The sequence below is a fragment of the Salvelinus sp. IW2-2015 genome, linkage group LG3 (genome assembly GCF_002910315.2).
Source record: "Salvelinus sp. IW2-2015 linkage group LG3, ASM291031v2, whole genome shotgun sequence".
Classification (NCBI taxonomy): domain Eukaryota; kingdom Metazoa; phylum Chordata; class Actinopteri; order Salmoniformes; family Salmonidae; genus Salvelinus; species Salvelinus sp. IW2-2015.
In genome coordinates this window covers 22587775-22614333 of record NC_036840.1, presented here as the reverse complement: position 1 = coordinate 22614333, position 26559 = coordinate 22587775, and the positions used below count along the sequence as shown (strand labels likewise).

At 43.1% G+C, this 26559-nt stretch overlaps 1 protein-coding gene across 2 annotated transcripts; it reads right to left on the bottom strand.

Moving 5' to 3' along the window:
* Nucleotides 1-310: 310 nt before the first annotated feature.
* On the bottom strand, nt 311-25049 carry LOC111952732 (adipose-secreted signaling protein-like). 2 transcript variants are annotated; one of them, XM_023971632.2, is made up of 7 exons: nt 24868-25049; nt 13409-13496; nt 10299-10453; nt 8712-8850; nt 7892-8017; nt 1881-1994; nt 311-1842 (listed from the first exon to the last, which is right to left on the bottom strand). In XM_023971632.2, exons 2-6 carry the CDS (start codon nt 13425-13427, stop codon nt 1894-1896), a joined length of 540 nt encoding a protein of 179 aa, XP_023827400.1. In that variant the 5' UTR covers nt 13428-13496; nt 24868-25049; the 3' UTR covers nt 311-1842; nt 1881-1893. The 2 variants fall into 2 exon arrangements, with proteins under 2 accessions (XP_023827400.1, XP_070291416.1); XM_070435315.1 differs by having other exon boundaries at nt 311-1994.
* Between the last annotated feature and the right edge of the window lie 1510 nt (nt 25050-26559).

Genomic DNA, 26559 nt, shown 5'->3' with positions numbered 1-26559 from the left:
GGACACACAAAGATGTGTGAGGTAGAGGGAAATGGAGGTGAAGCAAGAGCGAGACAAAGGCGACTAGGAAAACGGGTGCGTCAGGGTAAGGGGGGGGGGGTCAATTTTCAACCTAATCTATGGATCTGTTCCAATATCTAGACTACAGCATACCCATAGACTATGTGAAACACTTAAACCTCAGAAGATAGATGTATCCTGTAGCTCCATTACAATCAACAGAACACAGTAAATGGTACAGTAAGGACCACCCTCCAGTGGAAAATCAGAGTTTTGCAATAGTGAAACAAAAGCAGTTATACAAAATAACTTATTTTTAAATACATAAACTTTATTCTTTCATGGCATAACAAAATAAGAGCGATCACAACAACAAACATCTATAAGGGAACATGTATTGTGTAGTGTATTGACTGACAAAATGCTACACCCCTCCTAGTACAGTAATCCCTCATTACAGTAACCTAAGWACCAGGGTTGGGGTCAATTCTGGAAGTAMAATGAAATTCCAATTCTTTTAAACGCTTTTGAATTAGAAATGTGGAATTTGGTTTACTCTCTGAATTGACCCAACCCTGCTAAGAACAGACATGATGCCTATCACAATGTGGGTGGAGAATATTATTTTGATCAGTCTGACTGCATGAACAATAGTGCCCCCTCTTTTTCTACTCTTAACCTGTCGATGGGACAAGATCGGATGGTATCCAAACTGAATCCACGATCCGTTTCACTATCGTTTGAAGCATGGCAGGGTTAGGGTCAATTCAGAAAGCAAACCAAATTCCAATTCCGAATGATCCACATTGAAAAGCATGGAAGACAATTGGAATTCCAGTGTACTTCGTGAATTGATTGGAATTTAAATGAAATTGACCTCAAACTGGGAGCGTGGATTTAGAATGGACACCCGATAACAAGGGATAACTTCAAGACATTACAGAGCCTATTATACACAAATATAAAAACAATTAAGGGCGAACACATTTAAACACATGTAGATTGTCTGATTTGATAAAGAAAACAGGTTTAATTCCACTTAGCTATGTGAAATACAGAGATTGATTGTACTAGATATTCTTAATTGATGGGAATATTCATTTACAGTGACTAACCATTGACAGTAAACAGTGACTAACTATACTTCTTACAAAGAGATTAGTTTGCAACAAGAGTATGAGTGCTCAGAGAGAACGGTGAGGGGTTTGGGGGAGGGAGGGCWGGTTAGTGATTGGTAGATGGATTATTTTGTTAAATTTTTATTTCATTTATTTAACCTTTATTTAACTAGGCAAGGGATAGAAGGCAGTTGTTGATGGTAAAAGCTGTACAGCAACATAGGCACTTGCAATTGATTCATAGCGTATAATTATTATTATGAACTTAAAATAAGTAATTTTCAAGCCCTCCATGTCAGATGGGAGGGATACATTTAGTGGTCTTTGTCGACCCCTATGGGTACTGTTAAAGCCAGGCTGGGTGAAATGGGCTGAATTGTTTACGTGAGCTTTGCTGCCCCCTATAGGTTTACTCAGAAAACATATTAAACAACATAGGGGCACGCAGTGGAAAGGCATGGGCAGTTGGATGACGTATATCATTGCAGTACTAATGACAATTAAAAAATAGTACCTGTTTCAATGCATTAACTAACTATACTGGAGGTATGCTCAACAGAGATCTGATCACATTAGCCTTGCTTTAAAAAAAGAACCACTGTCTATTTCCTAATTTCATCCTCCTTTTGGACCAAAACATCTTGAATGGTCAGGGATAGTTTGGAGTGGATGATGAATTCCAATATATGTGGCACTGTCTTTTTGTTTGAATGTGTGTGTGTGTGTGTGTGTGTGTGTGTGTGTGTGTGTGTGTGTGTGTGTCGCATTGCCTGGTCTAGTCAAATCCTTGCCAGTCACTCTGTTCAGAGTCATACTCCAGCTCCACTCCCACACAACGCACTCCTTCCAACAACATGGGTGTACCATGGTGACGGTCTGGAAAACAGAGAGAGAGAGAAAACAGAGAAAATAAAAAAAAGGTGAGAGAAAGAAAGAGAAAATACCATTAGGTTATTTCTCAGAAATGGTTTAGTCTACAACATCAGACCAGTGCCAGTCCTCTATTACAGTGTGTGCTAGTAAAGTAGAGTGAGAGAGAGGGTCAGTAAAGGCCAAAAGGATTTAAGCTGTGCGATCTGTTTCCCGGCCCCTTCACAAACGCTTTCACACACACAACATCCCCTTCCCTCCTCTGCCTGCCTGCCTACAGATGTAGGTACAGAGCGGGGAGGCGAACATGAATCACACCCTATTCCCTATGTAGTGCAATACTTTCTGGTCAAAAGTAGTACACCAAATAGGTAGTAGGGTGCCATTTGTGACACTGCATGTGAACACGAACGCTCCCATCTACCTATCTAACAAGCTCCCCATTTGTGTGTGATTCACTTCGTTTTACTCAAGTTACCACATTATTGAAGTCGTCAGTGATGCTTAACCCATGCTGTTCAGACTCACCAGGAGGTGGCAACAGCACAATACTACATAATTGTTCTCAACCTATTATTCAAAAACKAATTGTTAAGGAGCAGTATCAGACTCCTAGGCGCTAGACTGTTACTCAATTCAACAACACTACACCATTGCCTTGCCTTGTTTGGGAAGACAATGACTCGTTGGCTACAGTAAAACTAGACTGACACACCCAGAAATAACTGACACATTTCRGTTGAATGYGTTCAGTTGTTCAACTGACTACGTATCCCCTTTCCCTTTCTTATTTAGAAATTATATTATTAGAGAAAGAAGGGAGGTGGTTTCCAGCACTTGTGTACACAGTAAATTATGAGGGTTCACTGTACAGCGTGGTTCTCAAACCTCTCCTCAGGGGCCGCAGACATTTCCCAATTTAATTGTATCCTTGAACTAGCTTAAGTAATTCACCTGTTCAAGGGCTTGATGATTAGTTGACAAGTTAAATCAGTTGGATTAGATCTGGAATAGTTCAAATACATAGAACAGCTGTGTGTCCCAGAGGAGAGGTTTGAGAACCACTACCCCCACAGAGCACATACAGCATGATACAGATACAACACAAGTACTCATTTTTAGGACGGACAGATGGTTTGTAATCGTTCCAAGATGGCGTAGCAGTCGGCCGTGTGTTGTGTTTGTCTTTGTCTTATCCCGTGTAAATAGCATTTTTTTCTTTCTTCTCGTATACATTTTAATCAAATTTTTTATCTACGAACTAAATATACTTTCCTGCAACCCGCCTCACTCAATTTGGTACAGATCTGATATTTTTTATTCCTTATAACTGGAACCTCCATCAGGAGCTAGCCAGCTAACTAGCTACCAGTCTTTGTTAGCCACAGCTAGCAGTCTTCACCTTTTAGCTCAGACACCGCCAGAGCATATCGGACAGGTTCTCCCTACCACATCACCGGATTCCTGCCACTCTGGATCATTACACCGGATCATCGCAGCTARCTAGCTGCTACCGAGTGGCTACTGTTAGCTAACGCCTCTGTCCCGAAGCAAGCACCAGTTAGCCTTGAGCTAGCCACGAGCTAGGCCCATATACCAGCTAATTCTAGGGCTACAATACCTCTTTTGCCAATTGGCTTGCACCCTTTGTTTCTGGACCCCTTAGCTTTCTAAGCATCGTGTCTCCCACTCGCCTAGCCTAGTACTGACTACTGAACGGCTCCCTGACTCACCTATTGCTGTTCTTTGGACCCTATGATCACTCGGCTACACAGCTGATGCCCCCTGGACTGTTTCAATAACACGGTACCTCATTTTGTTTATCTGTCGGCCCCAGCCTCGAACTCAGGTCCTGTATGTACCTAACTAACCCGCTCTGCCCATTCATCRCCATTTACCCGTTGTTGTCTTAGCTCTCCCGATCAACACCTGTGACCGCTTTATGCCTCTTTCTAATGTCAATATGCCTCGTCTAGTCCWTATTGTGTTATTTCACTATAGAGCCCTCAGTCCCGCTCACCTTGCCTTAGATAGCTCTTTTGTCCCACCCCCCACACATGCGGAGACCTCACCTGGCTTAACTGGTCCAACCAGAGACGAAACCTCTCTCATCGTCACTCAAAGCCTAGGTTTTCTCCAATCACATCCTACCATACCCTTGTCTGTACATTATGCCATGAATCTATTCTACCATGCCCAGAAGTCTGCTCCTTTACTCACTGTTCCCAACGCACTAGACGACCAGTTCTTATAGCCTTTAGCCGTACCCTTATCCTACTCCTCCTCTGTTCCTCTGGTGATGTAGAGGTTAACCCAGGCCCTGTAGACCCCAGTACCACACCTATTCCCCAGGCGCTCTCATTTGTTGACTTCTGTAACCGTAAAAGCCTTGGTTTCATGTATGTTAACATTAGAAGCCTCCTCCCTAAGTTTGTTTTATTCCCTGCTTTAACACACTCCGCCAACCCTGATGTCCTAGCCGTGTCTGAATCTTGGCTTAGGAAGGCCACCAAAAACTCTGAAATTTCCATCCCCAACTACAACATTTTCCGCCAAGATAGAACTCCCAAAGGGGACGTGGTCGCAATCTACTGCAGAGTTCTGTCATGCTATCCAGGTCTGTGCCCAAACAGTTTGAGCTTCTACTTCTAAAAAGCCACCTTACCAGAAATAAGTCTCTCACTGTTACCGCTTGCTATAGGTCCCCCTCAGCTCGCAGTTGTGCCCTGGACTCCATATGCGAATTGATTGCCCACCATTTATCTTCAGAGTTCGTACTGTTAGGTGACCTAAACTGGGATAAGCTTAACACTCCGGCAGTCCTACAATCTAAACTAGATGCCCTCAATCTCACACAGATTATCAATGAACCTACCAGGTACAACCCCAAATCCGTAAACACAGGTACCCTCATAGATATCATCCTGACCAACCTTTTAACCCTCAAAACACCTCGCCTGTCTGCAAACCAGGAATCTCAGCGATCACTGCCTTCATTGCTTTGCATCCATAATGGCCCGCCAGTCAAACGACCACCCCTCATCACTGTCAAATTCCTCCCGAAAACACTCTCACGAGCAGCCATTTCTAAATCAACCTGGCCCGGCGTATCCTGGAAATATTGACCTCATCCCGTCCGAGCTAGAGAATGGGCCTTGAATTTTTCCTTTAAAGAAGTGCTTTCCTCACCATCTTAAATAAGGCATGCCCCATTCAAAAAACGTAGAAACTAGAGAACAATATAGCCCTTGGTTCACTCCAGACTTGACTGCCTTGACCAGCAAAAAACATCCTATGGCCGACTGCATTAGCATCGAATATCCCCGCGATATGCAATTTTTATGGGAAGTCAGGAACCAATATACAGTCTGTCAGGAAAGCAAAGGCTAGTTTTTCAAACAGAAATTTGCATCCTGTAGCACAATTCCAAAAGTTTTGGGACACTAAAGTCCATGGAGATAAGAGCACCTCTCCCAGCTGCCCACTGCACTGAGGTAGGAAACACTGTCACCACCGATAAATCCACGATAATCAGAATTTCAAAAGCATTTTTCTACGGCTGGCTTTCCACCTGGCTACCCCTACCCCGGCCAACAGCTCTGCACCCCCCAACTTGCAAACCCCCCCCCCCCCTTTCTCCTTACCCAAAATCCAGATAGCTGATGTTCTGAAAGCTGCGAAATCTGGACCCCTACAAATCAGTGGGCTAGGCAATCTGGACCCTCTTTCTAAATCAATCACCCTCTCTTTCAACCTCGATCAACCTCTTTCTAAAATTATCCGCTGCAATTGGTTGCAAACCCCTATTACTGGCCTGTTCACCCTTTCGTATCGTCTGAGATCCCTAAGATTGGAAAGCTTGCCACAGTTCCATCCCCCTCTTCAAAGGGGGAGACAATCTATACCCATATTATAGACCTATATCCATCCTGCCCTGCCTTTCTAAAGTATTCGAAAGCCAAGTTAAACAGATCACCGACCACTTCGAATCCCACCGTACCTTCTCCGCTATGCAATCTGGTTTCCGAGCTGGTCACGGATGCACCTCAGCCACGCTCCAGGTCCTAAGCGATATCCTAACCTCCATTGATAAAAGACAGTACTGTGCAGCCGTCTTTATCGACCTGGCCAAGGCTTTCAACTCTGTCAATCACCGCATTCCTATCGGCAGACTCAACAGCCTTGGTTTCTCAAATGACTGCCTYGCCTGGTTCTCCAACTACTTCTCATATAGAGTTCAGTGTGACCAAATCAGAGGGCCTGTTGTCCGGACCTCTGGCAGTCTCTATGGGGTGCCACAAGGTTCAATTCTCGGGCCGACTCTTTTCTCTGTATATATCAATGATGTCGCTCTTGCTGCTGGTGATTCTCTGATCCACCTCTACACAGACGACATCATTCTGTATACCTCTGGCCCTTCTTTGGACACTGTGTTAACAAACCTCCAGACGAGCCTCAATGCCATACAACTCCTTCCGTGGCCTCCAACTGCTCTTAAATGCTAGTAAAAACTAAATGCATGCTTTTCAACCGATCGCTGCCCGCCCCCTCCCACCTGACTTGCATCACTACTCTGGAAGGTTATGACTTAGAATATGTGGACAACTACAAATACCTTGGTGTCTGGTTAGACTGTAAACTCTCCTTCCAGACTCACATTAAGCATCTCCAATCCAAAATGAAATCTAGAATCGGCTTCCTATTTCGCAACAAAGCCTCCTTCACTCATGCTGCTAAACATACCCTCGTAAAACTGACCATCCTACCGGTCCTTGACTTCGGCGATGTCATTTACAAAATAGCCTCCAACACTCTACTCAGCAAATTAGATGTAGTCTATCAATGTTCCATCGGTTTTGTCAGCAAAGCCTCATATACTACCCACCACTGCGACCTGTATCCTCTCGTTGGCTGGCTCTCGCTTCATATTCGTCGCTAAACCCACTGGCTCCAGGTCATCTATAAGTCTTTGCTTGGTAAAGCCCCGCCTTATCTCAGCTCACTGGTCACCATAGCAACACCCACTGAAGAAAAAAAAATCACTGAAGCTGGAGACTTATATCTCCCTCTCCAACTTTAAGCATCAGCTGTCAGAGCAGCTTACCGATCACTGCACCTGTACACAGCCCATATATAAATTACCCACCCACCCAACTACCTCATCCCCACTTTGTTATTTATTTTTGCTCTTTTGCACCCCAGTATCTCTACTTGCACATCATCATCTGCACATCTATCGCTCCAGTGTTAATACTAAATTGTAATTATTTCGCCACTATGGCCTATTTATTGCCTTACCTCCCTAATCTTAATACATTTGCACACACTGTATATTGATTTTYCTATTGTGTTATTGACTGTACGTTTGTTTATCCCATGTGTAACGCTGTGTTGTTRTTTTTGTCGCACTGCTTTGCTTTATCTTGGCCAGGTCGCAGTTGTAAATGAGAACTTGTTCTCAATCTGGCCTACCTGGTTAAATAAAGGTGAAATAAAAATAAATWAAAAAAAAGTGGTGACTACAAGTTTTAGTTGCATGAAAAGTGTGCAGGTGATCAGATCTCACAACGCCTGGAGAAGTGTTGAACATCTCTCAGGAACCACACTGACATGATACAGAAATCTTCTGGGATCTAGACATGCTCACATCTCAAAGTACTGCTATATCATTTTGGTTGCTAAACACTTCTCCAGGCATTGCGAGATCTCCTGCACAGCGTGACTGCAATAAAGACGACTTGGAACAAATTGGTTTTGTTATCACGGCTGTGACTGTAGACTTACCTGCTGCGGGGTGAAGTTTCCCCTTGGTACAGATCTAGGATCAGGTTATCCTTCCTCAATCCCAATCTTAACCATGAGTGGGAAAAAACAGTCTAGGGACAACTTCYCCCTACACTTACCCATGACGCGGGCTTGAACCTTGACCCCCACACAGACTTCCGCCTGGCTCTCACTGACCAGCATCACCTCCTCACATAGCACCCCCTCCTGATGGGCCATGTACTCACACGTCACTCTCAGACCACCTGGGGAGGGGGGGAAGAGGGGAGAGAGAAAGATACTTGTTATGACTGCAATAATTGTATTGTTTGTTTACTTTTCCCTCTATCTTTTTTTCTGTATTTCTCACTTCTTACTTCTTATTGTTGTTTCTCTTGAATGGGTAGAGTGGACAGAGATGCCAGACTCACAGGGCCAGGGGAGCGAAATGTCAACCAGAGTGGAAAAACTCTGGGGTCAAGCACATTAACGCAGCTGGCCAACACTACAAATAACGCACACACACACACGAAGGTAGAAGGTTATGGTATCCCAGCAGATGGTGGAATGGAACGACGAACTAAAGTCAACGCTAGAACAAACTACTGTAGTGAGTGGGTGGTAATAAAAACCCTCATTACGAACTACAGAAACCCCCTGGGGGAGGTTAGCAATCTTTCACTGTTTCCTGTACATATTAGATGTGAGGCTAATATAAAGAATGACTGATATGAAGGTCTGGTCAACTGGAGACTGGACAAAGATCAGTGGATTTCAAAAGGGTTTGGATTACGTCTGGGTGTAGGGAAAAGGCTGTATCTGGGGGGGTGGGCTGACAGCTACGGTAAAACCGAAGCATGGGCTAGTAGGTCGAGGTAGCTGGGGCTGGAGTCTGGGGTTAGATGGACGGGTGGGATAGGGACTAGGGCTGACGCCGGCTTGACCAAGACTCTGACATACCCTCTGCTACAGGAGTGATATTGGTGATGCAGATGTGCTGGTTGGGTACAGGAGCTGGACACACAGCCTGCCCCAGTAACGGAACCTCAGGGAGGTCGAAGACAATCTCATACTTGTGCTGGGTCTTCAGAAAACCAACCTGGGGGAAGAGAGAGAGATGGACGGGAGACAGAAAGAGAGACTAATTCATTCACCATATACACAAATGCCCAGGAAAGGCATTTGAGCAATAAAAGATCAATTAGAGCTACCCTTCAAAGAAGCTTCCGGTTTTGAACATGCACATCCTTAAGTTTCATCTGATGACAAAAATTGCTACAAAAAGAAACTTGCTTTTCTCTCTCTGATAAACATCCTGTCTGGTTCATGTGATTTCATAAAAATTACACAATGCAATTTAACAACAGCGAGAAAGAGAGTGAAGATTATAAAAAAATAAATGGCGAGCAAGCAAAAAAAGCTGCAAGAGAAGAGATAAGGAGGGAGAAAAGAGCAAGCCAGAGGAAGAGAGGAGCCAAAAGATAACCCTCAGCACTTCCAGTGAGTCTCGAATGCCTCAAACAAGCAACCCAAGCCTCAAATGCCCCTCTAGCAACGTCAAACAAAACACAGAACAAGTGAAGAAGATCGAGAGGGAAGAGTGTGAAAGAAACAACAAACAAACCCAGTGCTTTGATTATGCAGCTATGCAGCGTATCGTCCATCTCCAACCACCCCACACACTACAGCCCACCACATCTGGCTACGGTTGGTCCACCCCCCCCCCCCCCCCTGCGCCCCTTTCCATGGCAACCCCGAGGTTCCTAGTGGGTAGATGACAACTTCAGACACACGGCACATTCAACCCTGCCGTCTGTCTGGTGGATCCCGCTTCCCACACCAGGGCAGTGGAATAAAAGGGCGGTCAGAACAGCACAGTCATACTGCCCAAGCCTACTGTTACAGTGCTGCAGAGACTACAGAGGTTCTCTGATCCACTTCAATGCCTGGTTCCACATCTCCTTGTGCTGTATAGCCAACGTGGCAATTTGCAGCACAAACAGATCTGTGACCAGGCTAACGGCTCCTCAGTTAAAAAAATGTGGCTAGCTACTAGCGAAGTGTAGATTAGTTTAGTTTACTAGGATCCCCCTTAGCTTGTTGCTCACGCAGCAGCTACTCTTCCTAGGGTCCACTAACTATGGAGCCCAGGAAGTGTAGCTGAGTTTTTCTTGCACAGGTCACATGGTCAGAATAAACTCAGAGACCTAACGTGAACAGTTGATGGTTGGAGGGCTATGGGACCAGGTAGTAAGGAGAGATCTATCTGGCATAAGTGGAACTGAACCKTAAAAACAGAGACCCGGAAATTAGAAGAGATGAGAGAAAAGCTTGTCTCCTCCCCTTAGTTGTCATACAGGGTCGTAGTTTAAAATGGCAACACTGGCTGTATTGACTTTTACAAGTAAAGAAGGGTGACTGTGGGACCACTAGAGATTAAGGGGTATGTTTCAGAGTATCCTAGCTCTCTGGGTGTGCTGTTTATGCCAACTGTTATGGTCATTGTCACRTCAGACATGTTAAAATGTGCTCATCCAAAAAAAACACCTTGACCATGAAGTTCCCATCGGGCTGAGGGATCACCATGACGACAGAGTCGTGGAGCTTCTCGTCAAAGTGGACATGGGAGGGGGTGCCGGCGGCAGCAATAGCGGTGGCCGGCTCTTCTGAGAAACTGACGGCCCCCGCCTTTGCCACAGAGCCTGAGGAGAGAACAACCACCTCAGTATACATAAACAACAGCGTTGACACACACCTTCAGTCACAGTACTGACAGTCACACACACTTTTACAGCACACACACAAAAATCACACACAAATTGCAAGGGCCTCTGGTACAACAGTTCACTATGCAATCTATTTTCTTATTCCTGAGTGTCACAAGTCACAAAAATAAAATGGTTTTCTTTACAAGCGAGAAGAACATGGCAACTTGAACGTTTTGATTGTAAACCCACTTATTTTCTGCCTGTCTGGGGTGCGTGTCATTCTGGTGCCTTCAAATGTCTGGGAAACTCGGATCCCTCTTACACTGAACAAAAATATCAACACAACATGTAAAGTGTTGGTCCCATGTTTCATGAGCTGAGATAAAATATCCCAGAAATGTTCCCTATGCACAAAAAGCTTCTCAAATTTTGTGCAGAAATTTGTTTACATCCATGTTAGTGAGCATTTATGCTTTACCAAGATAATCCATCCCCCTGACCGCTGTGGCATATCAAGAAGCTGATTAAACAGTATGTGCACTGTGTGCTGGGGACAATAAAAGGCCACTCTAAAATGTGCAGTTTTGTCACAAAACATGGCCACAGATGTCTCAAGGGAGCATACAATTGGCATGCTGACTGCAGTAATGTCCACCAGAGCTGTTGTCAGAGAATGTAGTGTTCATTTCTCTACCATAAGCCACCTCCAACGTCATTTTAGAGAATTTGGCAGTACGTCCAACCGGCCTCACAACCGCAGACCATGTGTATGGCATCGTGTGGGCGAGCGGTTTGCTGATGTCAACGTTGTGAACAGAGTGCCCCATGGTAGCAGTAGGGTTACGGTATGGGCAGGCATAAACTATGGACAACGGACACAATGGCATTTTATCGATGGCAATTTGAATACGCAGAGATAACATGACGAGATTCTATGGCCCATTGTCGTGCCATTCATCCGCCGCCATCACCTCATGTTTCATGATAATGCACAGCCCCATGTCGCAAGGATCTGTACACAATTCCTGGAAGACGAAAATGGCCTGCATTCTCACCAGAGCAAAATTATGGTAACTTCCCAAAGTTCCCCGGTTTTTCAGAAATCCTGGTTGGAGGATTCCCGGAAATCCTGCTTATACTCTAGTGATTCCAATCTTCCCATTTCTGGAAAACCGGGGAATTTGGGGAAAGTTGCAGTACAGAAGAACAACAGAACTGTTATGGAAGTGTGATGTATAACTCTTGCGACGCCCCAATCATCTCTCCTTCCTCCCAAAGTGTACACTTGTTCCCTTCACTGATTTGAAAGGTTGAAACTCCCTCTACCCCATGCCTCAACCAACCCAATGCTACAAGATTCGTGGGAGGTAATGAATGTGTACACTTCAGGAGAAAGGAGAAATTATTGGAACGCACCCTCTGAGTAGCTGTGTCCACTCCAGTATGAAGCCTAGCTAATAGGATACACTAAATTTGTGGATTCAGACAATGCTAAGAGATCCACAGCCCTTTAAACAAGACCGTTTGGTTAATCCACATTCTCTGGACACAAGCCCAGACAGTACTTTGGAGCATTTAAGTGAGCCTGCCTTGGGACTATTCCATTGCACCAGCCAATGTTCTTCCAGGACTCACTCTCTCCCGCCCTCCATTCTACATCCCAGACACATAAAAAATACATTGAGGTGAAACCAAATAGAAAGTCTCTCATTCAGTCTGTAGCTTAAATGAATCAAAGTGAGGACAAAGACCCAGGGAGAGATGAGCTCTTTGTGTGCAGAAACAAAGACCCAATCTCCTCGGGGAGGGTGGTATTAATGACAGTGACCTGTCTCCCAAAATGGTGTTCTCTTGCTGTGCTTCTATGAGGTTCCCTGAACAATTCCAGCTTATCTGTCATGTGCATCATATTCATTCACACTGTCGCTCACACAGACACACTTCAGGCTTAATTCAATCAAGTCCACATTGTGGTTTGCCCACAACTAGACTAACTGGATAATTGTAGTTCTCAGAATAAAGACGTAGTATGTGTGCATTGTAAACAAAGATATTGCATGCGTAAACATCGCCATGTAGGGTTTGGATTGAATTCCAGCCACTGTCTCCCAGGTCTTATTCTCTTGTCTCATGTTGCCTGTATCCTTCCTGATGATCACTTCTTTAAATGACACACTTACTAAGTATTTGTATACTGTAGTGCTGTTATAACATAGGGGAGGGTGAGAGGGAAAGAGGGGGGCAGAGGGAGAGAAATAAAGAGGGGGAGAGCCTTTACCATCTCCATGCCAATACCTCCCGTGTTGCTGCCACAAAGCCCCCGAAATAACAAACAAAAAACTATTACAGGTTTGAGTACCGTGTGCTGTTCGATCAGTGAAAAAACCTGATTTTGGGGGGCTTTATTTTGATAGCAAACTTAAGAGCAGTGATGGAGCCCTTGGAAACTGGGCCCATAGGCGTCTAGTCAGAAGTAGCGCACTATCCCAACGCCGGTCTTCGAGTACCCCAAACAGCGCACACAGAGTACCCCAAACAGCGCACACTTCTGTTGTAACCCCAGGCAAAAACACCTGATTCAGCTTGTCAAGGGCTTGATGATTAGTTGACAAGTAGAATCAGGTGAGCTTGACTGGGGCCACACCACAAATATGTACTGTTACTTGAGGACCGGCGTTGGGAAACACCGATCTAGGCAATAGGGTACCATTTCGAAAACAGACAGTATAAGGGAGACTGATGGGAGCCTGATCCAGACGTCGACAATGTCTGCCAACCCGAGGAAGAATAAAGAAACGTAGTAAAGGATTTAGGCTAAGGTTAAGGTTCACTCAGCTGCACCATGTTTTGAATTTGAACACACTTTTGAAATACCAATTCTTGCAATGAACACCACATAATAGGGAAAACACACAAATCTCAGAGCAACAAAACAAGGACGATACTTACTCTTCCTAGCAGTAGCCATGCCAGGGTCAATCCTACACAGAATCCACCCGTCACAGCCTGGTCATCTCTATGGCCCAGCCTCAAAACCCTGAGAGAGAGAGACAGACAGAGAAAGAGGATAAAGGGCAGGATTATGAAGAAGTATGAAAGCTGCCTCCCAAGTGGTGCAGTGGTCTAAGGCCACTAGAGAACCTGGTTCGAGTCCAGACTCTGTTGCAGCCAGCCGTGACCGGGAGACCCATAGGGCGGCGCATAATTGGCCCAGTGTTGTCCAGGTTAGGGGAGGGTTTGGCCGGCAGTGATGTTCTTGTTCCATCGCGCACTAGCGACTCCTGTGGCCGGCCGGGCGCAATGCATGCTGACACGGTCGCCAGGTGTACGGTGTTTCCTCCGACACATTGGTACGGCTGGCTTCCGGGTTAAGCGAGCAGTGTGTCAAGAAGCAGCGCGGCGTGGCTGTGTTTTTCGGAGGACGCACGGCTCTCGACCTTCGCCTCTCCCGAGTCAGTACGGGAGTTGCAGCGATGGGACAAGACTGTAACTACCAATTGGATACCACGAATTTGGGGAGAAATACATAAAATAAAATGTAAATCCATAGTTGCTASATCCATTTTGGACGTATTAATGATATATACCCATTGATTCTTGAAGAATATAACTTAAAAATGCCTCATAAGCATAATAAACTGTCGTACCCCATCAGAACCCCAAACTTGTGCTTGTTTTACACCAATGGTGTTCAAACAATGTAAATGTAAAACAAACACTGTATAGCCGCAAAACGAGGGCCGGGACAATGCCAGTATCGCGGCAAGGAAACAAAACACAAAGCGGATTGAACTTTAAACAGCCCTAATTTATTTATTTTCCAAGCTATAGCACACAATATTTTTTTTACATACATCATGTTATTAAAGGTCCAAAGAGTTTAGTCTCCTTTGTGTGTGAATTTTGGCATATAAAGAAATATTGCGATAGTACTCAAAACATGGTTAGAACTATAATTTTTATATCGTGGATGGTCACTCCTTGCATCCATAGCTCAGTCTATCAACTTAGAGTGGTCACATTTGTCCAGGCCCATACCTCAGCTTTTTACCAAAACAGAGGTGGGGTGCCGCTTTGTTATTGGTAAGGACTCTAGCTTTAACACAAGTAGGGAGGGCAAGAAAGAAAGAGCTAAAGGAAGAAAGGAAAAAGTGACGTAACAGTAATGAAATCAGGAAATAAATGCTTCTGAAAGACAAGCTAATATTTGCCTTTAATAAATCCCAGCCCCAGGTTACTAATTCTGCAGGTCAAACAACAGCACCCAGCTGTGTGTGCCAGGCTCCATCTCCAAGGGAGAGGAGAGGCTCCTGACTGTGACTTGAATTAAAGAAAAACAACAAACAGTCAAAGAGGATTACATGTAAACCGAGGAGATTCAGATGGTTTATTATTACATTTTCAGGGAAACTTCTCTCTCACAGGTTTCTGTAAAAGAAAGCACAAAATAATACCCGAACAAAAACCACGGGAGGCAGGCATCTTAAAAGGTTGTCGAAGGACGCAGCACTCTTAGTGATTGAAATTGCGTCAAGTGAGGGTCATAGGGGGGTGCTGACATACTACGAAAATTAACAAGTTGCTCTGACTAACTGTATAACCACCGGCCTGAAAATAACTTAGGTAGGTTGAGGTGACCAATGACTAGTTTGTTTCACCATATTGCGTTTTCCTATTCAGTTGTTTCAGATCAGTCAGTAGCTACAGCAAGAGGTTGTTGTATTGTCCGTTGGGATTAGCCACTATTGGAAGAGTACCATAACAAGATGTGCTCATACAATGCACCTCTAAAAAAAGGAAGCATTGAATAATGGATTGTGTGAGTGATCTACATCGAACATCTTATATGCTATGTCTTGTGGCTAAGCTATTTTTATCACGGCAACAGAGGCCTGATACGTTCCAAAATGACTTCTGCACCCTCACAAATTTAACCACGTGAACAGTGAGAAATAGTAACTCTGTTAGAAGTCAAGGGACCAAAAACTGCTGGAGGTTTGAACCAAGTTGTCATTTGGTTCAAAGATCCAGGGAAAGAAACGATTAAACATACTGACACTCCCTCCTTTTTATCCTGCAAAGAAGGAAGAAGCATCCATGAGGGAGGTGATTAAAGAAGAAGTTATTGTTTTCAACCAAATCTAAATTTATGTAAATGTAATGTTATAGAAGGGTTCAGACACCTTTTTTTGTGATTTCACATGAGAAACTTACCGCAAACAGCAAATCCCTTCCTCATCCTCGTTGTATAGTATGGGGGCCCCCGAAAAAACATGAACAAAGGCCCAAATACCTCCTTTTAGAAACGGCAAAGCTCTCAGTATAGTGATGCAGGTCTTAAGATGTTGACCACATGAAAGTGTCCTTACGAATTTTATCTGCAATGTTACATTCCCTTTTGCGCTACTTGAGCCATTTCCCTTATCCAGCTATTCCATTCTCCGTGTAGCCTGCTGCTACAGGTAACTGCCAAAATAAAGGAAACGCCAACATAAAGCTTCTTAATAGTGCGTTGGGCCAGAGCAGCTTCGATGCGCCATGGCATAGATTCTAMGAGTGTCTGGAACTCCCTGTGTGGAAGCACCCCATGCTTTCAATATACTTTGTGTCCCATTTACTTAAGTGTTTCCTTTGTTTTGGCAATTACCTGTACAACGGACGGATCGGTATCGCTCGAGTCACAACAAAATAGAATATTACGTTGCAGATACAGTTCAGAATGACACAGTTTCATGTGTACAATAGCTAAAGACCTGCGTGACAATTTMTTTTTCCTTCATAACAAAACGGAAGATTCTCAACTAGAGGTAACTTAACTTTAGCTAGCCTAGCTGGGCAAGTTAGCTAGCTAGTTAACGTTACAATCCCGTACTGAACTCTGAAAGCCATCAGCTAAATCATATAGCTATCTTTTGGTATACACACATTCAAACAATTTCACCTACGCCATGGTAGTCACTGCTAGACTGGTAGCTACCGTCAGCAGAGTAAACATATTTGTTTGTTCATTCTATCTTTGACTGACGTTAGCTAACGTAAGCTAACCTATGTSACCAAATAAAGAGCATCTCAATTTGGTAGCCATCTCTTCCACCTTGTCTGGAAAACACTCCGTTACTAAAATTAGAATTGTTGATATAGCTAAATCACTCTCTGTGTGTTGCTAGCAATGATGAATGTGTATAACAATTGTCTGTGGTTAGTTAGTTGGTTCTCAGAGTCTCACGCTGGCTAGCAATGTTGCTGCTAATTTCGTGATGCTAGTTAGCTAAACAGCAAGCTGACAATATTGAAATGTCCATGTTAGGTATGCTTAGTCTAAGAGATACAACAACGCACAATTTAACCAACCCACTAATTGTGTATTTTGTTGTAGGTGGTACAGAATCGGATTCCACAAACATGTGCTTCCAACCCCTAGTGCTGCACAAGGTGGAGGTATATTGGCCAAAACATTTACAAGCTGACGGTTAAGATGACACAATTTACAGTAAGCACGGAATAAACATGAATTGGGTAGTGTTTGTATTGTTGTGTTATGGGGTTACAGGTGGATAGAGGTAGCCTGAGTGAGGACCACAGAGTACAGAAGCATGAGGGAGCGGACATACCTTGCGGTTATGGAGCACATCAAGATTGTGGGGCAGAAGGGACACGGAAAGGTAGAAAATCAAGACTACAACAGTCATGAAACAATCACCTCATTATTCTCTCTGCAGATGCTCAAAACGCAATACAAAGACATGTCTACAAAAATCCCCTGTGAAGGCCTGCTATTGACAAGAATGATCTGTCAAAGTCAATGGGCTGGGGGAGGTTTACAGAGTACTTGAGGATGAGGAAGGGGGTTTTGGTTGTGCTTAGACAGTACATTTGTGTTTTTCTCAATCTCCCATACACAACCATTCATACTGTGTAAGAACTGCCTTCCTAAGACTTTTCACACCTTCTTCAGCCCCCCAGCCCATGCACTTTGTTGACTGCTCTTTATTTTCAAAAGCAGCTCCCAATGTCCCCTCATTGTCCCTAAACCAGCCTTTCTTAAAGTATGGGTCATGGCCCAAAGTGGGTCACGGACCTGTTAATGGTCTCAGACTACATGTATAATTATTTCATTAATTACTGGAATTGATTTGGCCAAGTACAACTGCACTCTGTTTAGCAGCSGTGTCCCTGCTCAGTTTGGCAGCTGTGCAAGTGGGCAGGAGATGCCCGTGTGCTTCGCCGTTTACCGGATATATTTACCGTACATCTTACTGTAGAAATGATTGTTGAAAACAAGTCTAGGTTGGAACGGTTGTTGTTAAAATACAAGTAATAATTTTTATCCTGACCTGGAGTAAACTGATTGAAGCAAGATGCTTTTTGAGGCAAAAACACACAGTTCTGGGCTGCTCATCTACAGCAGGAAGAGGTCTCCTGCCAGACTGAGAAAGCAGTAGATGTTATGATCCATTTTGGCACTACATACAGTAACCAGTCAAAACTGGTGAATGTTGACCTGTTTAAAGGGTCTTACTCACATCGGCGACGGAGAGCGTGATCACACAGTCGTCCGGAACAGCTGGTGCTCTCATACATGCTTCAGTGTTGCTTGCCTCGAAGCACGCATATAAGTAATTTAGCTTGCTGATACAATGTTCACGCAGATGAGCAGGGACCCTGGCAGCTTTCTTTTATTGTTTTTCAGAGTCAGTAGAAAGGCCTCTTTAGTGTCCTAAGTTTTCATAACTGTGACCTTAATTTCCTATCGTCTGTAAGCTGTTAGTGTCTTAATGACCGTTCCATAGGTGCGTGTTCATTAATTGTTTATGGTTCATTGAACAAGCATGGGAAACAGTGTTTAAACCCTTTACAATGAAGATATGTGAAGTTATTTGGATTTTTACAAATTATCTTTGAAAGACAGGGTCCTGAAAAAGGGACGTTTCTTTTTTTTGCTGAGTTTATTAAGCTATCTTTACTTACTACAGTTTACAAACTGTCAAGTTTGGTACTTTTTCCACCACTGGGTATTTCATTGCGATTTGTTTATCTAGATTGCATTTGTTTTAGGCATAAACGAAATTAAATGTACCGATATTTATGTATAGTTGGATGTTTTCATAAGCTTGGGTCCCAGGAAAACACAGAATTTCTCATTTGGGTTCCAGGCTGAAAAAGTTTAAGAACTCCTGCCCTTGACCAACAAAGGCGTGCTGACCTACATCCCTTCCACAAAAAGTGTAAAATGCTAAGACCACAACAATGTCTTCCCAGAAGACGTGCAGTACCAGCAAATATTTTGCAAGAGGACCAAACAGTTGGTGGTTAAGAATCCGTACACCGCTTTCGGCAGTCTTATCCAGCTGCCGTTCACCGCAGACAGTACAAGCCCATCGCCATRAGCACAAAGAGTCTCAGCTTCCCCAGCCCACCATTGCCAGTGTACCAAAGCCGGATAAACGATTATGACTGTGTTTACACAGGCAGCCCAATTCTGATAAGTTTTACTAATTGGTMTTTTGATCAGTTCTGAAAAAGATCTGATCAAGACCAATTAGTGGAAAAAAATATCAGAATTGGGCTCCCTGTATAAACTCTCAGCATAAGACCATACCGGGGCATCCAACCCTGTTCCTGGAGAGCTACACTCCTGTTGATTTTTTCTCCAACCCCAGTTGTAACTAACCTGGTTTAGCTTATCAACCAGCTAATTACGTGAAATCAGGTGTGCTAGATTAGGGTTGGAGTGAAAACCTACCGGATGGTAGCGCTCCGGGAACTGGGTTGGAGAGCCCTGATGTAGAACCACCATCAAATAAATATGGATATTTTCTATCAATCTTTAAAATTTGTCTGCCCTTATGGATTCACAGAAGATATTTATATAAGCTGTACAGGGCTCTGTAGCATCAAAACAGATGCTAGACATTCAGATATCCAAAGAATGTTTGTTTATTTGTCAAAATCTAAAATACGAGAGTATACACTATTTAATGCTAACTCAAGAGAACTGGGTATTCATCAACAACATTAAATGGTAAAAGTAACATACAATTTTTTTTTTTTGTATGAACAGTGTAGTACAGTTCAGTGTGTCCGAGTGCATCTCAGGTGTAGCGAGACAAGTGCAGAAAACTGTAGTTACAGATTGTTACAACAGATAATGATTTACTCAAATATTTGTGCCGACATCTTCTTTATTTCAAGTCTTCTCTAATTGATAGAGACAGGTGGGTGTCCACCCCAAAGTGCTGCATGTAATAATGACAGAGACCTGTCTCGATCAACGAGTGAGAAGACTTGAAAATAGACAATGGCGGAGCACATATTGTTAATTTCTTTATGGACCAACATTTATTATAATAAACGGAGTATTTCATAAATTCAAACTGACCCCCTGCAACTGGATACGGACATTTTATGAGACTCCTTTTCCCCCCGAATCGAGGACGAAGACGGCATCGCTAATGTTGGTGGAACATTCTCTGTACTACACACAGTGGTGGAAAAACTATTCAATTCACATACTAAAGATACCTTAATAGAAAATGACTCAAGTAAAAGTGAAAGTCACCCAGTAAAATACAACTTGAGTAAAAGTCGAAAAAGGTATTTGGTTGTAAATATACTTAAGTATCAAAAGTAAATGGAATTGATAAAATGTCCTTAAGTATCAAAAGTATAAATCATTTCAAGTTCCTTATATTAAGCAAACCAGACGGAACAATTTTCTTGACGGATAGCCAGGGGCACACTCCAACACTAAGACATAATTTACAAACGAAGCATTTGTGTTCAGTGAGTCCGCCTGATCAGAGTCAGTAGGGATGACCAGCTATGTTCTCTTGATAAGTGTGTGAATCGGACCATTTTCCTGTCAAATGTAACGACTACTTTTGGGTGTCGGGGAAAATGTATGGCGTAAAAAGTAGATTATTTTCTTTAGGAATGTAGTGAAGTAAAAGTTGACAAAAATATAAATAGTAAAGTAAAGTACAGATACCCCCAAACACTACTTAAGTAGTAMTTTAAAGTATTTTTACACCACTGGCTACACCAAACAGTACCTATCCTTTAACTACCAGTACTGGATAACAAAAATCTTTGGCTAAATCACATTATCTGGTGTAACAATCTGTAGCTAAGAGAACTGGTGATCAGATTATGGGAGAGGTGGTCATGATGAAATTGCCATGCCAAAGAAAATTACAGTAAATTCAGGGAATACTTGTAAAGCTGTGTTTATTATGAACAAACTGTCAACTCCTCTTGAGTTATCTGCTTGAAATCCAACATAATGGTCTAATCCCTCGAGGGGGACACAGTTCACAGTTCTGCTACAATGACACGCAGGGAAAGGAATTATATTTCTGTATCTAGAATCCACTCCAAGAAGACCAGGCACCACACGGTATTGTCTGTATACTCTATTGTACAGTTTGAATAACAGTTGAACCGTGCCAGCATAACATCAACATTAGGATAGTTGAACATGCATGCACAGGCAGAGATATCTAGCCTAATAGAAAGAAATATGACATAACTCTCAACCTTTGCACAGTAACCAGGCAATACAAATGAGTCTAGGTATGTAAGCAGACAGTGGATACCTACAGCCATGTCTATCAGGCATGCTTAGGGAAATATTTTTATAGTACAACCAGCTTCAGTTTTAGAGATTTACAAAAGTGAATTGTATTATTGTTTCTCCTCGCTGTTTGCTAGTGAACTTAGCTTCCTGGATATKCAAAACGTGTTACTCTGTTTGGAATCCTATCTTGCGTCATGCCTATAATTTTGTGAGATTGAAATGCATCCAAGGTCATAATCACAACCAATGTCAACCTTCATCAATGACGTTACATAGCTAGCTGGTAAAATTATTTACAGTTGCTGATGTTACATGTTTGCTAACAAGTTACAAAATGAGAGGCGTGGCTAACTTTTGCTGGTAAACCTAGCTTTAGGTGGCTGGTTGTAACATTGTAAGTTGCCGTTTAGTAGCTAGCCATATCKATGACTAAAAAGAAGAGGTTTCACAATCGAGATACAATCGGCAATCTTTTGTAAAACCTCTATTTTTAGTCATAGATGTGGCTACTGGTAGTTGTGTACCTAGCTAGCTAAATTAGCAAACAGAAAAATACATAGATTTCCCCCCACTGTATCACAGTATTATATTTGCCAGCAATACACAATATCGGTTTGAGTAGATAAACTAAAGTTAGCTTTGTGGCTTGCAGGAAAAATAACTCAGCTAGGCAATGCATTTGTCATCTGCCCTCTTGGTGCTGGTATCAGTAGTAACGTTAGCTGAGCTTCTAACGTTAGATAAATCAAAATCTTTGTTTCTAATCCTCTTCGCTATATTCCGGTTGAAACATGTGTGGTTGAATCATGTAGCTAACAGATACTCCATCATCAAATTCGTGTTGATGAGAGGAATCACTTGAAGCCATTGTGTTTGGTCAGTTCTTTCCGTTTTGCCCAAAGGATTGTTGTTAGTGTCTGCCTCCTTTTCAAAAAAGCACAGCTTGGGGGAGGGACAGGTGCCAGGGCATGAAGCACCGCCCAACACAAGTTGTAGTCTTTCAAAGACAGGAAAACATGTGTATGCTTGAATACTTAGCAATGAATCCATCGATAGGGACAACAAAAGTCGTCTAATGGCTCTATCGAACAATGAAAACCATATCTACACCCAACCTATAGTGTGATCAGTATAACAGAGCCTTTGCGAAATGCCACAAAGCAGGACAACATTAATTTAATCAATACACCGGAAGCCATCATAGGGTGTATCATTCAGTACGCAAAGCGTTGACCTCCCTTCCCCCTAGGTAATTATGTGTGAAACACATCTCACAGTCCTAGAAATGCCTTAGACATGATGAAAACAAGCTCAGATTCCCACAGGGTGAAATTCCCCTTTAATTCTCTGTACTGGCCAACAATTATAAAGGCGATTCTGATCCAACCATAAATTAATATATTGTGCCCCTGACCTGAGAGGGTGGAAGTTCAATATGTAGCTAGATGTGGAASGCTAATGTTAACTGGCTAATGTTGCCCATGAAAGGAAGTTAGGCTAGCGAGCAAGCATCTTAGCCAAGTAGCCTAGGACAACAAGAAAATAAAATGCGTGTACTGTATGACAGAGTCATAAACCGTTTCAACAACATGAAAGAGAGGAGGATGGCATTTCTCTTCAAGTAGGGTGAGTCAAAATGYTTTGTTTTTTTACTCGCACGCACACCATAYTTAGCTTATGTTGGTTGGACAAAAAATGTTTTGGTATCTTTTAGTTGTCACTGTATTAGACGAAGCATAGGTCATTTGATTATGTTGAAAATGTTGAAGTTGAAATGGTGCTGGAATAGTGAAGGCAGCTCCTGTTTTCTTTGCTCTCCAGTTGTGTGATGAAACACAGGCGTGGTTTAACTCATTCAACCACCGTCTTCTTATTGGCTCCGCCTTAGTTCACAGGCCTTGCAACCGCAATATATAGGCCTAACAGTCAGTGGTGTAAAGTACTTAAGTAAAAATGCTTTAAAGTACTACTTAAKTCGTTTTGGGGGGTATCTGTACTTTACTATTTACAGTGCATTCGGAAAGTATTCAACCCCTTGACTTTCTCCACATTTTGTTACGTTACAGCCTTATTCGAAAATGTATTAAATTATTTTTTCCCGCTCATCAACCTACCCCATAATGACAAAGAGAAAACAGGGTTTTAGACATTTTTGCAAATGTATTCAAAATAAAAAACATATCTTATTTAAATAATTATTCAGACCCTTTGCTATGACTCGAAATTGAGCTCAGGTGCATCCTGTTTYCATTGATCATCCTTGAGATGTAGAACTTGATTGGAGTCCACCTGTGGTAAATTAAATCGATTGGACATGATTTGGAAAGGCACACACCTGTCTATATAAGGTCCCACAGTTGACAGTGCATGTCAGAGTAAAAACTAAGCCATGAGGTTAAAGGAATTGTCTGTAGAGACAGGATTGTGTTGAAGCACAGATCTGGGGAATGGTACCAAAACAATTCTGCATCATTGAAGGTGCTCAAGAACACAGTGGCCTCCATCATTCTTAAAGGGAAGAGGTGAACCACCAAGACTCTTCCTAGAGCTGGCCGTCCGGCCAAACTGAGCAATCGGGGGAGAAGGGCATTGGTCAGGAAGGTGACCAAGAACCYGATGGTCACTGACAGAGCTCATCCCTACTGCATCTGATCTGGCAGACTCACTGAACACAAATACATCGTTTGTAAATGATGTCTGAGTGTTGGAGTGTGCCCCTGGCTATCCAGCAAGAAAATTGTTCCATCTGGTTTGCTTAATATAAGGAACTTGAAATGATTTATACTTTTGACACTTGAATAAATTAGCAATTCCATTTACCCTTTTTATTTTTTTATTAACTAGGCAAGTCAGTTAAGAACAACATTCTTATTTACAATGACGGCCTTTCACTTTTACAACTTTCTATTTAGTATCTATACTTTTACTCAAGTATGACAATTAGGTACTTTTTCCACCACTGATCACAGACTATAGTAAAAACACAATTATTACAACACTTAAATTGTAATATGCTGTTTTTTTGGGGGGGGGGATTGGATTGTGGGGCTTGGATTGTGATTTTTACCCCCACACACCGCTACTGTTTATAGCTGACTAATACAGTATTCCATTCAAACCAATTTAATAATGAGATAGATGTAGGGCCCAGGACCGAGTTTGGGAAACCCTGGCCTAGAGCAGATACACTTCAATGCCACATCATCTGGATATGTATGCAACAAACGTTCAATATTAACTTTCTGTTATCATTTCTGTCAAACCGTTTACGCACACAGTTTGACGCATACGTTCGATAAATCCAACGTATGCACCACATCGAACGAATTGCAGCTGCCTCTGCAACGCAATGATGCAAGGCAAACACAGCGTTTCATTGGAAATTAAATGTAATTCTGGTGTACTAAAAGCCAAAAATCACTGTCGGTGTGTTCGAAGCGTTTAACAAATCACCTACGCTACCATTGACTATTGTGGGTTCTAAAAAGGCTTTCTCTCACTTGAAATAAGTTTAGTCTACTAGTTAACTTAACCTTTTGGTAGATTTGCGTAAGATAATGTACATTTAGTCAACTACAAAAGTAAAAAATATTGTATTTCTGTACAAAGATTAGATKATAGTCTGATATTTCTATAATATGCGGCTACGTCCTGAAACGAGTTTGCGCCTACTGTCTTGACACGTGCGGTCTCTTCGGACTTGAAGTTTACGACAGTGCTGAGCGCTTTGGCAAGTAGCAACCATAAAATTACTWATTTAATATAGGATCTCTATGGTAGCAAACTCAGTTTGGAAATAATGATCACCGTATTTTGGTCTCCAAGAACTCACCTTGTAAATTCTGCAATTGAGGCTAAATTCGCACAGTGCAGTTAGTGTCCTTATCGGTTGTGTCCAAGTCACTGAGACAAAATAATATGGAACCTCAAACAACGAAGAAGGATGAACAAATGATGCATCCACTCCACTGAGCTACGAATCAACTCCCCTTTCGCTGGATTTCGACCGGCGCCAACTTCCGCATTTGTCACGTGGTTTGCTATCCAATTTAGGAAATAGTAGTAGCTATGCTCTACAGTAAATTACAGCGTTTGCCTATGTTGTTTATGTATGTATACGATCAGACGTTTAATTCACACAAATAAAGTCTACATTAAGAACTATCAAAGGTGCATCGGTCGATAGTCTTTCCAACCACCTACATTAATTGTATTATGTCGCGCCTTTGTGGCCGCTTCTTGTAACTGACGTGAGGATGAGATTCAGCAACTTGGAGGACAGTGGAAATGGATAAAACCCAACGCGTCTCTAATCTCGTCAGGGTTTTATATAGTGATGGGTGGTTCGCGAATATGTAAACACAGCCTGTAGCTGCACTTACCTGTCAATCACCCTGCGTGAAAGTGCATTTAATTACAAGTAATATAGGCTTCATTCTTGTCGAAAAAGGACAACCGTGCAGGCACAGGGTGAGCACTGGAGATCTAGTGCCTACTACGCGCACCTCTCCCGTGGGGTCCACTCCCACATTCGCCCGGCACGAGCGGAGCGCAAGCATAGGACGCACTGCACCCTCCCAGAGCCCTGGAGACACAGCACGCAGTGCCGGCGCAGGATACCCTGGACCGAAACGGCGTACCGGAGACCAGACACGCTGAGCAGGCACAATACGCCCTGGCTGGATGCCCACACTCGCATGACACTTTCGGGGGGCTACCCTATAGCGCACCGGGCTACGGGCACGTACTGGCGACACCGTGCGCTTAACCACATATAATAAGCACGAGGAGTGAGCTCAGGTCTCCAACCTGACTCTGCCACACTCCGTGTTCCCCCCCCCCAAAATCATTTTTGGGGCTGCCTCTTACACCTGTCGTGCTGCCTCCTCATATCGCCGCCGCTCAGCTTTCGCTGCCTCCAGCTCTGCCTTGGGGCGGCGATATTCCCCAGCCTGTGCCCAGGGTCCTTTACCATCCAAAATCTCCTCCCAGGTTCAGGAGTCCAGAACTCGCTGCTGCTGCTGCCCGATACCACGCTGCTTGGTCCGGTTGTGGTGGGTGATTCTGTCACGCTCTTTGTCCGAGGAGAAGTAGTTGGAAGGATCGGAGGACCAAAATGCAGCGTGGTATGTGTTCATCATGAATTTAATAAACAGAGACAACTGAACAAACTATACAAAACAATAAACGAACAACGAACGTGAAGCTATATAAGAAATGTGCTGACACAAGCAACTAACATAGACAATCACCCACAATGACAAAACAGGCTACCTAAATATGGTTCCCAATCAGAGACAACAACTAACACCTGCCTCTGATTGAGAACCATATCAGGCCAAACACAGAAACAGACAAACTAGACATACAACATAGAATGCCCACTCAGATCACACCCTGACCAAACAAAACATAGAAACATACAAAGCAAACTATGGTCAGGGCGTGACAGTTTCACTGCACATGTGTTAGCGGTCATTTGAAGCCTGGTCTAGGACTACACCTTTTTGTCAGGGAACCATGT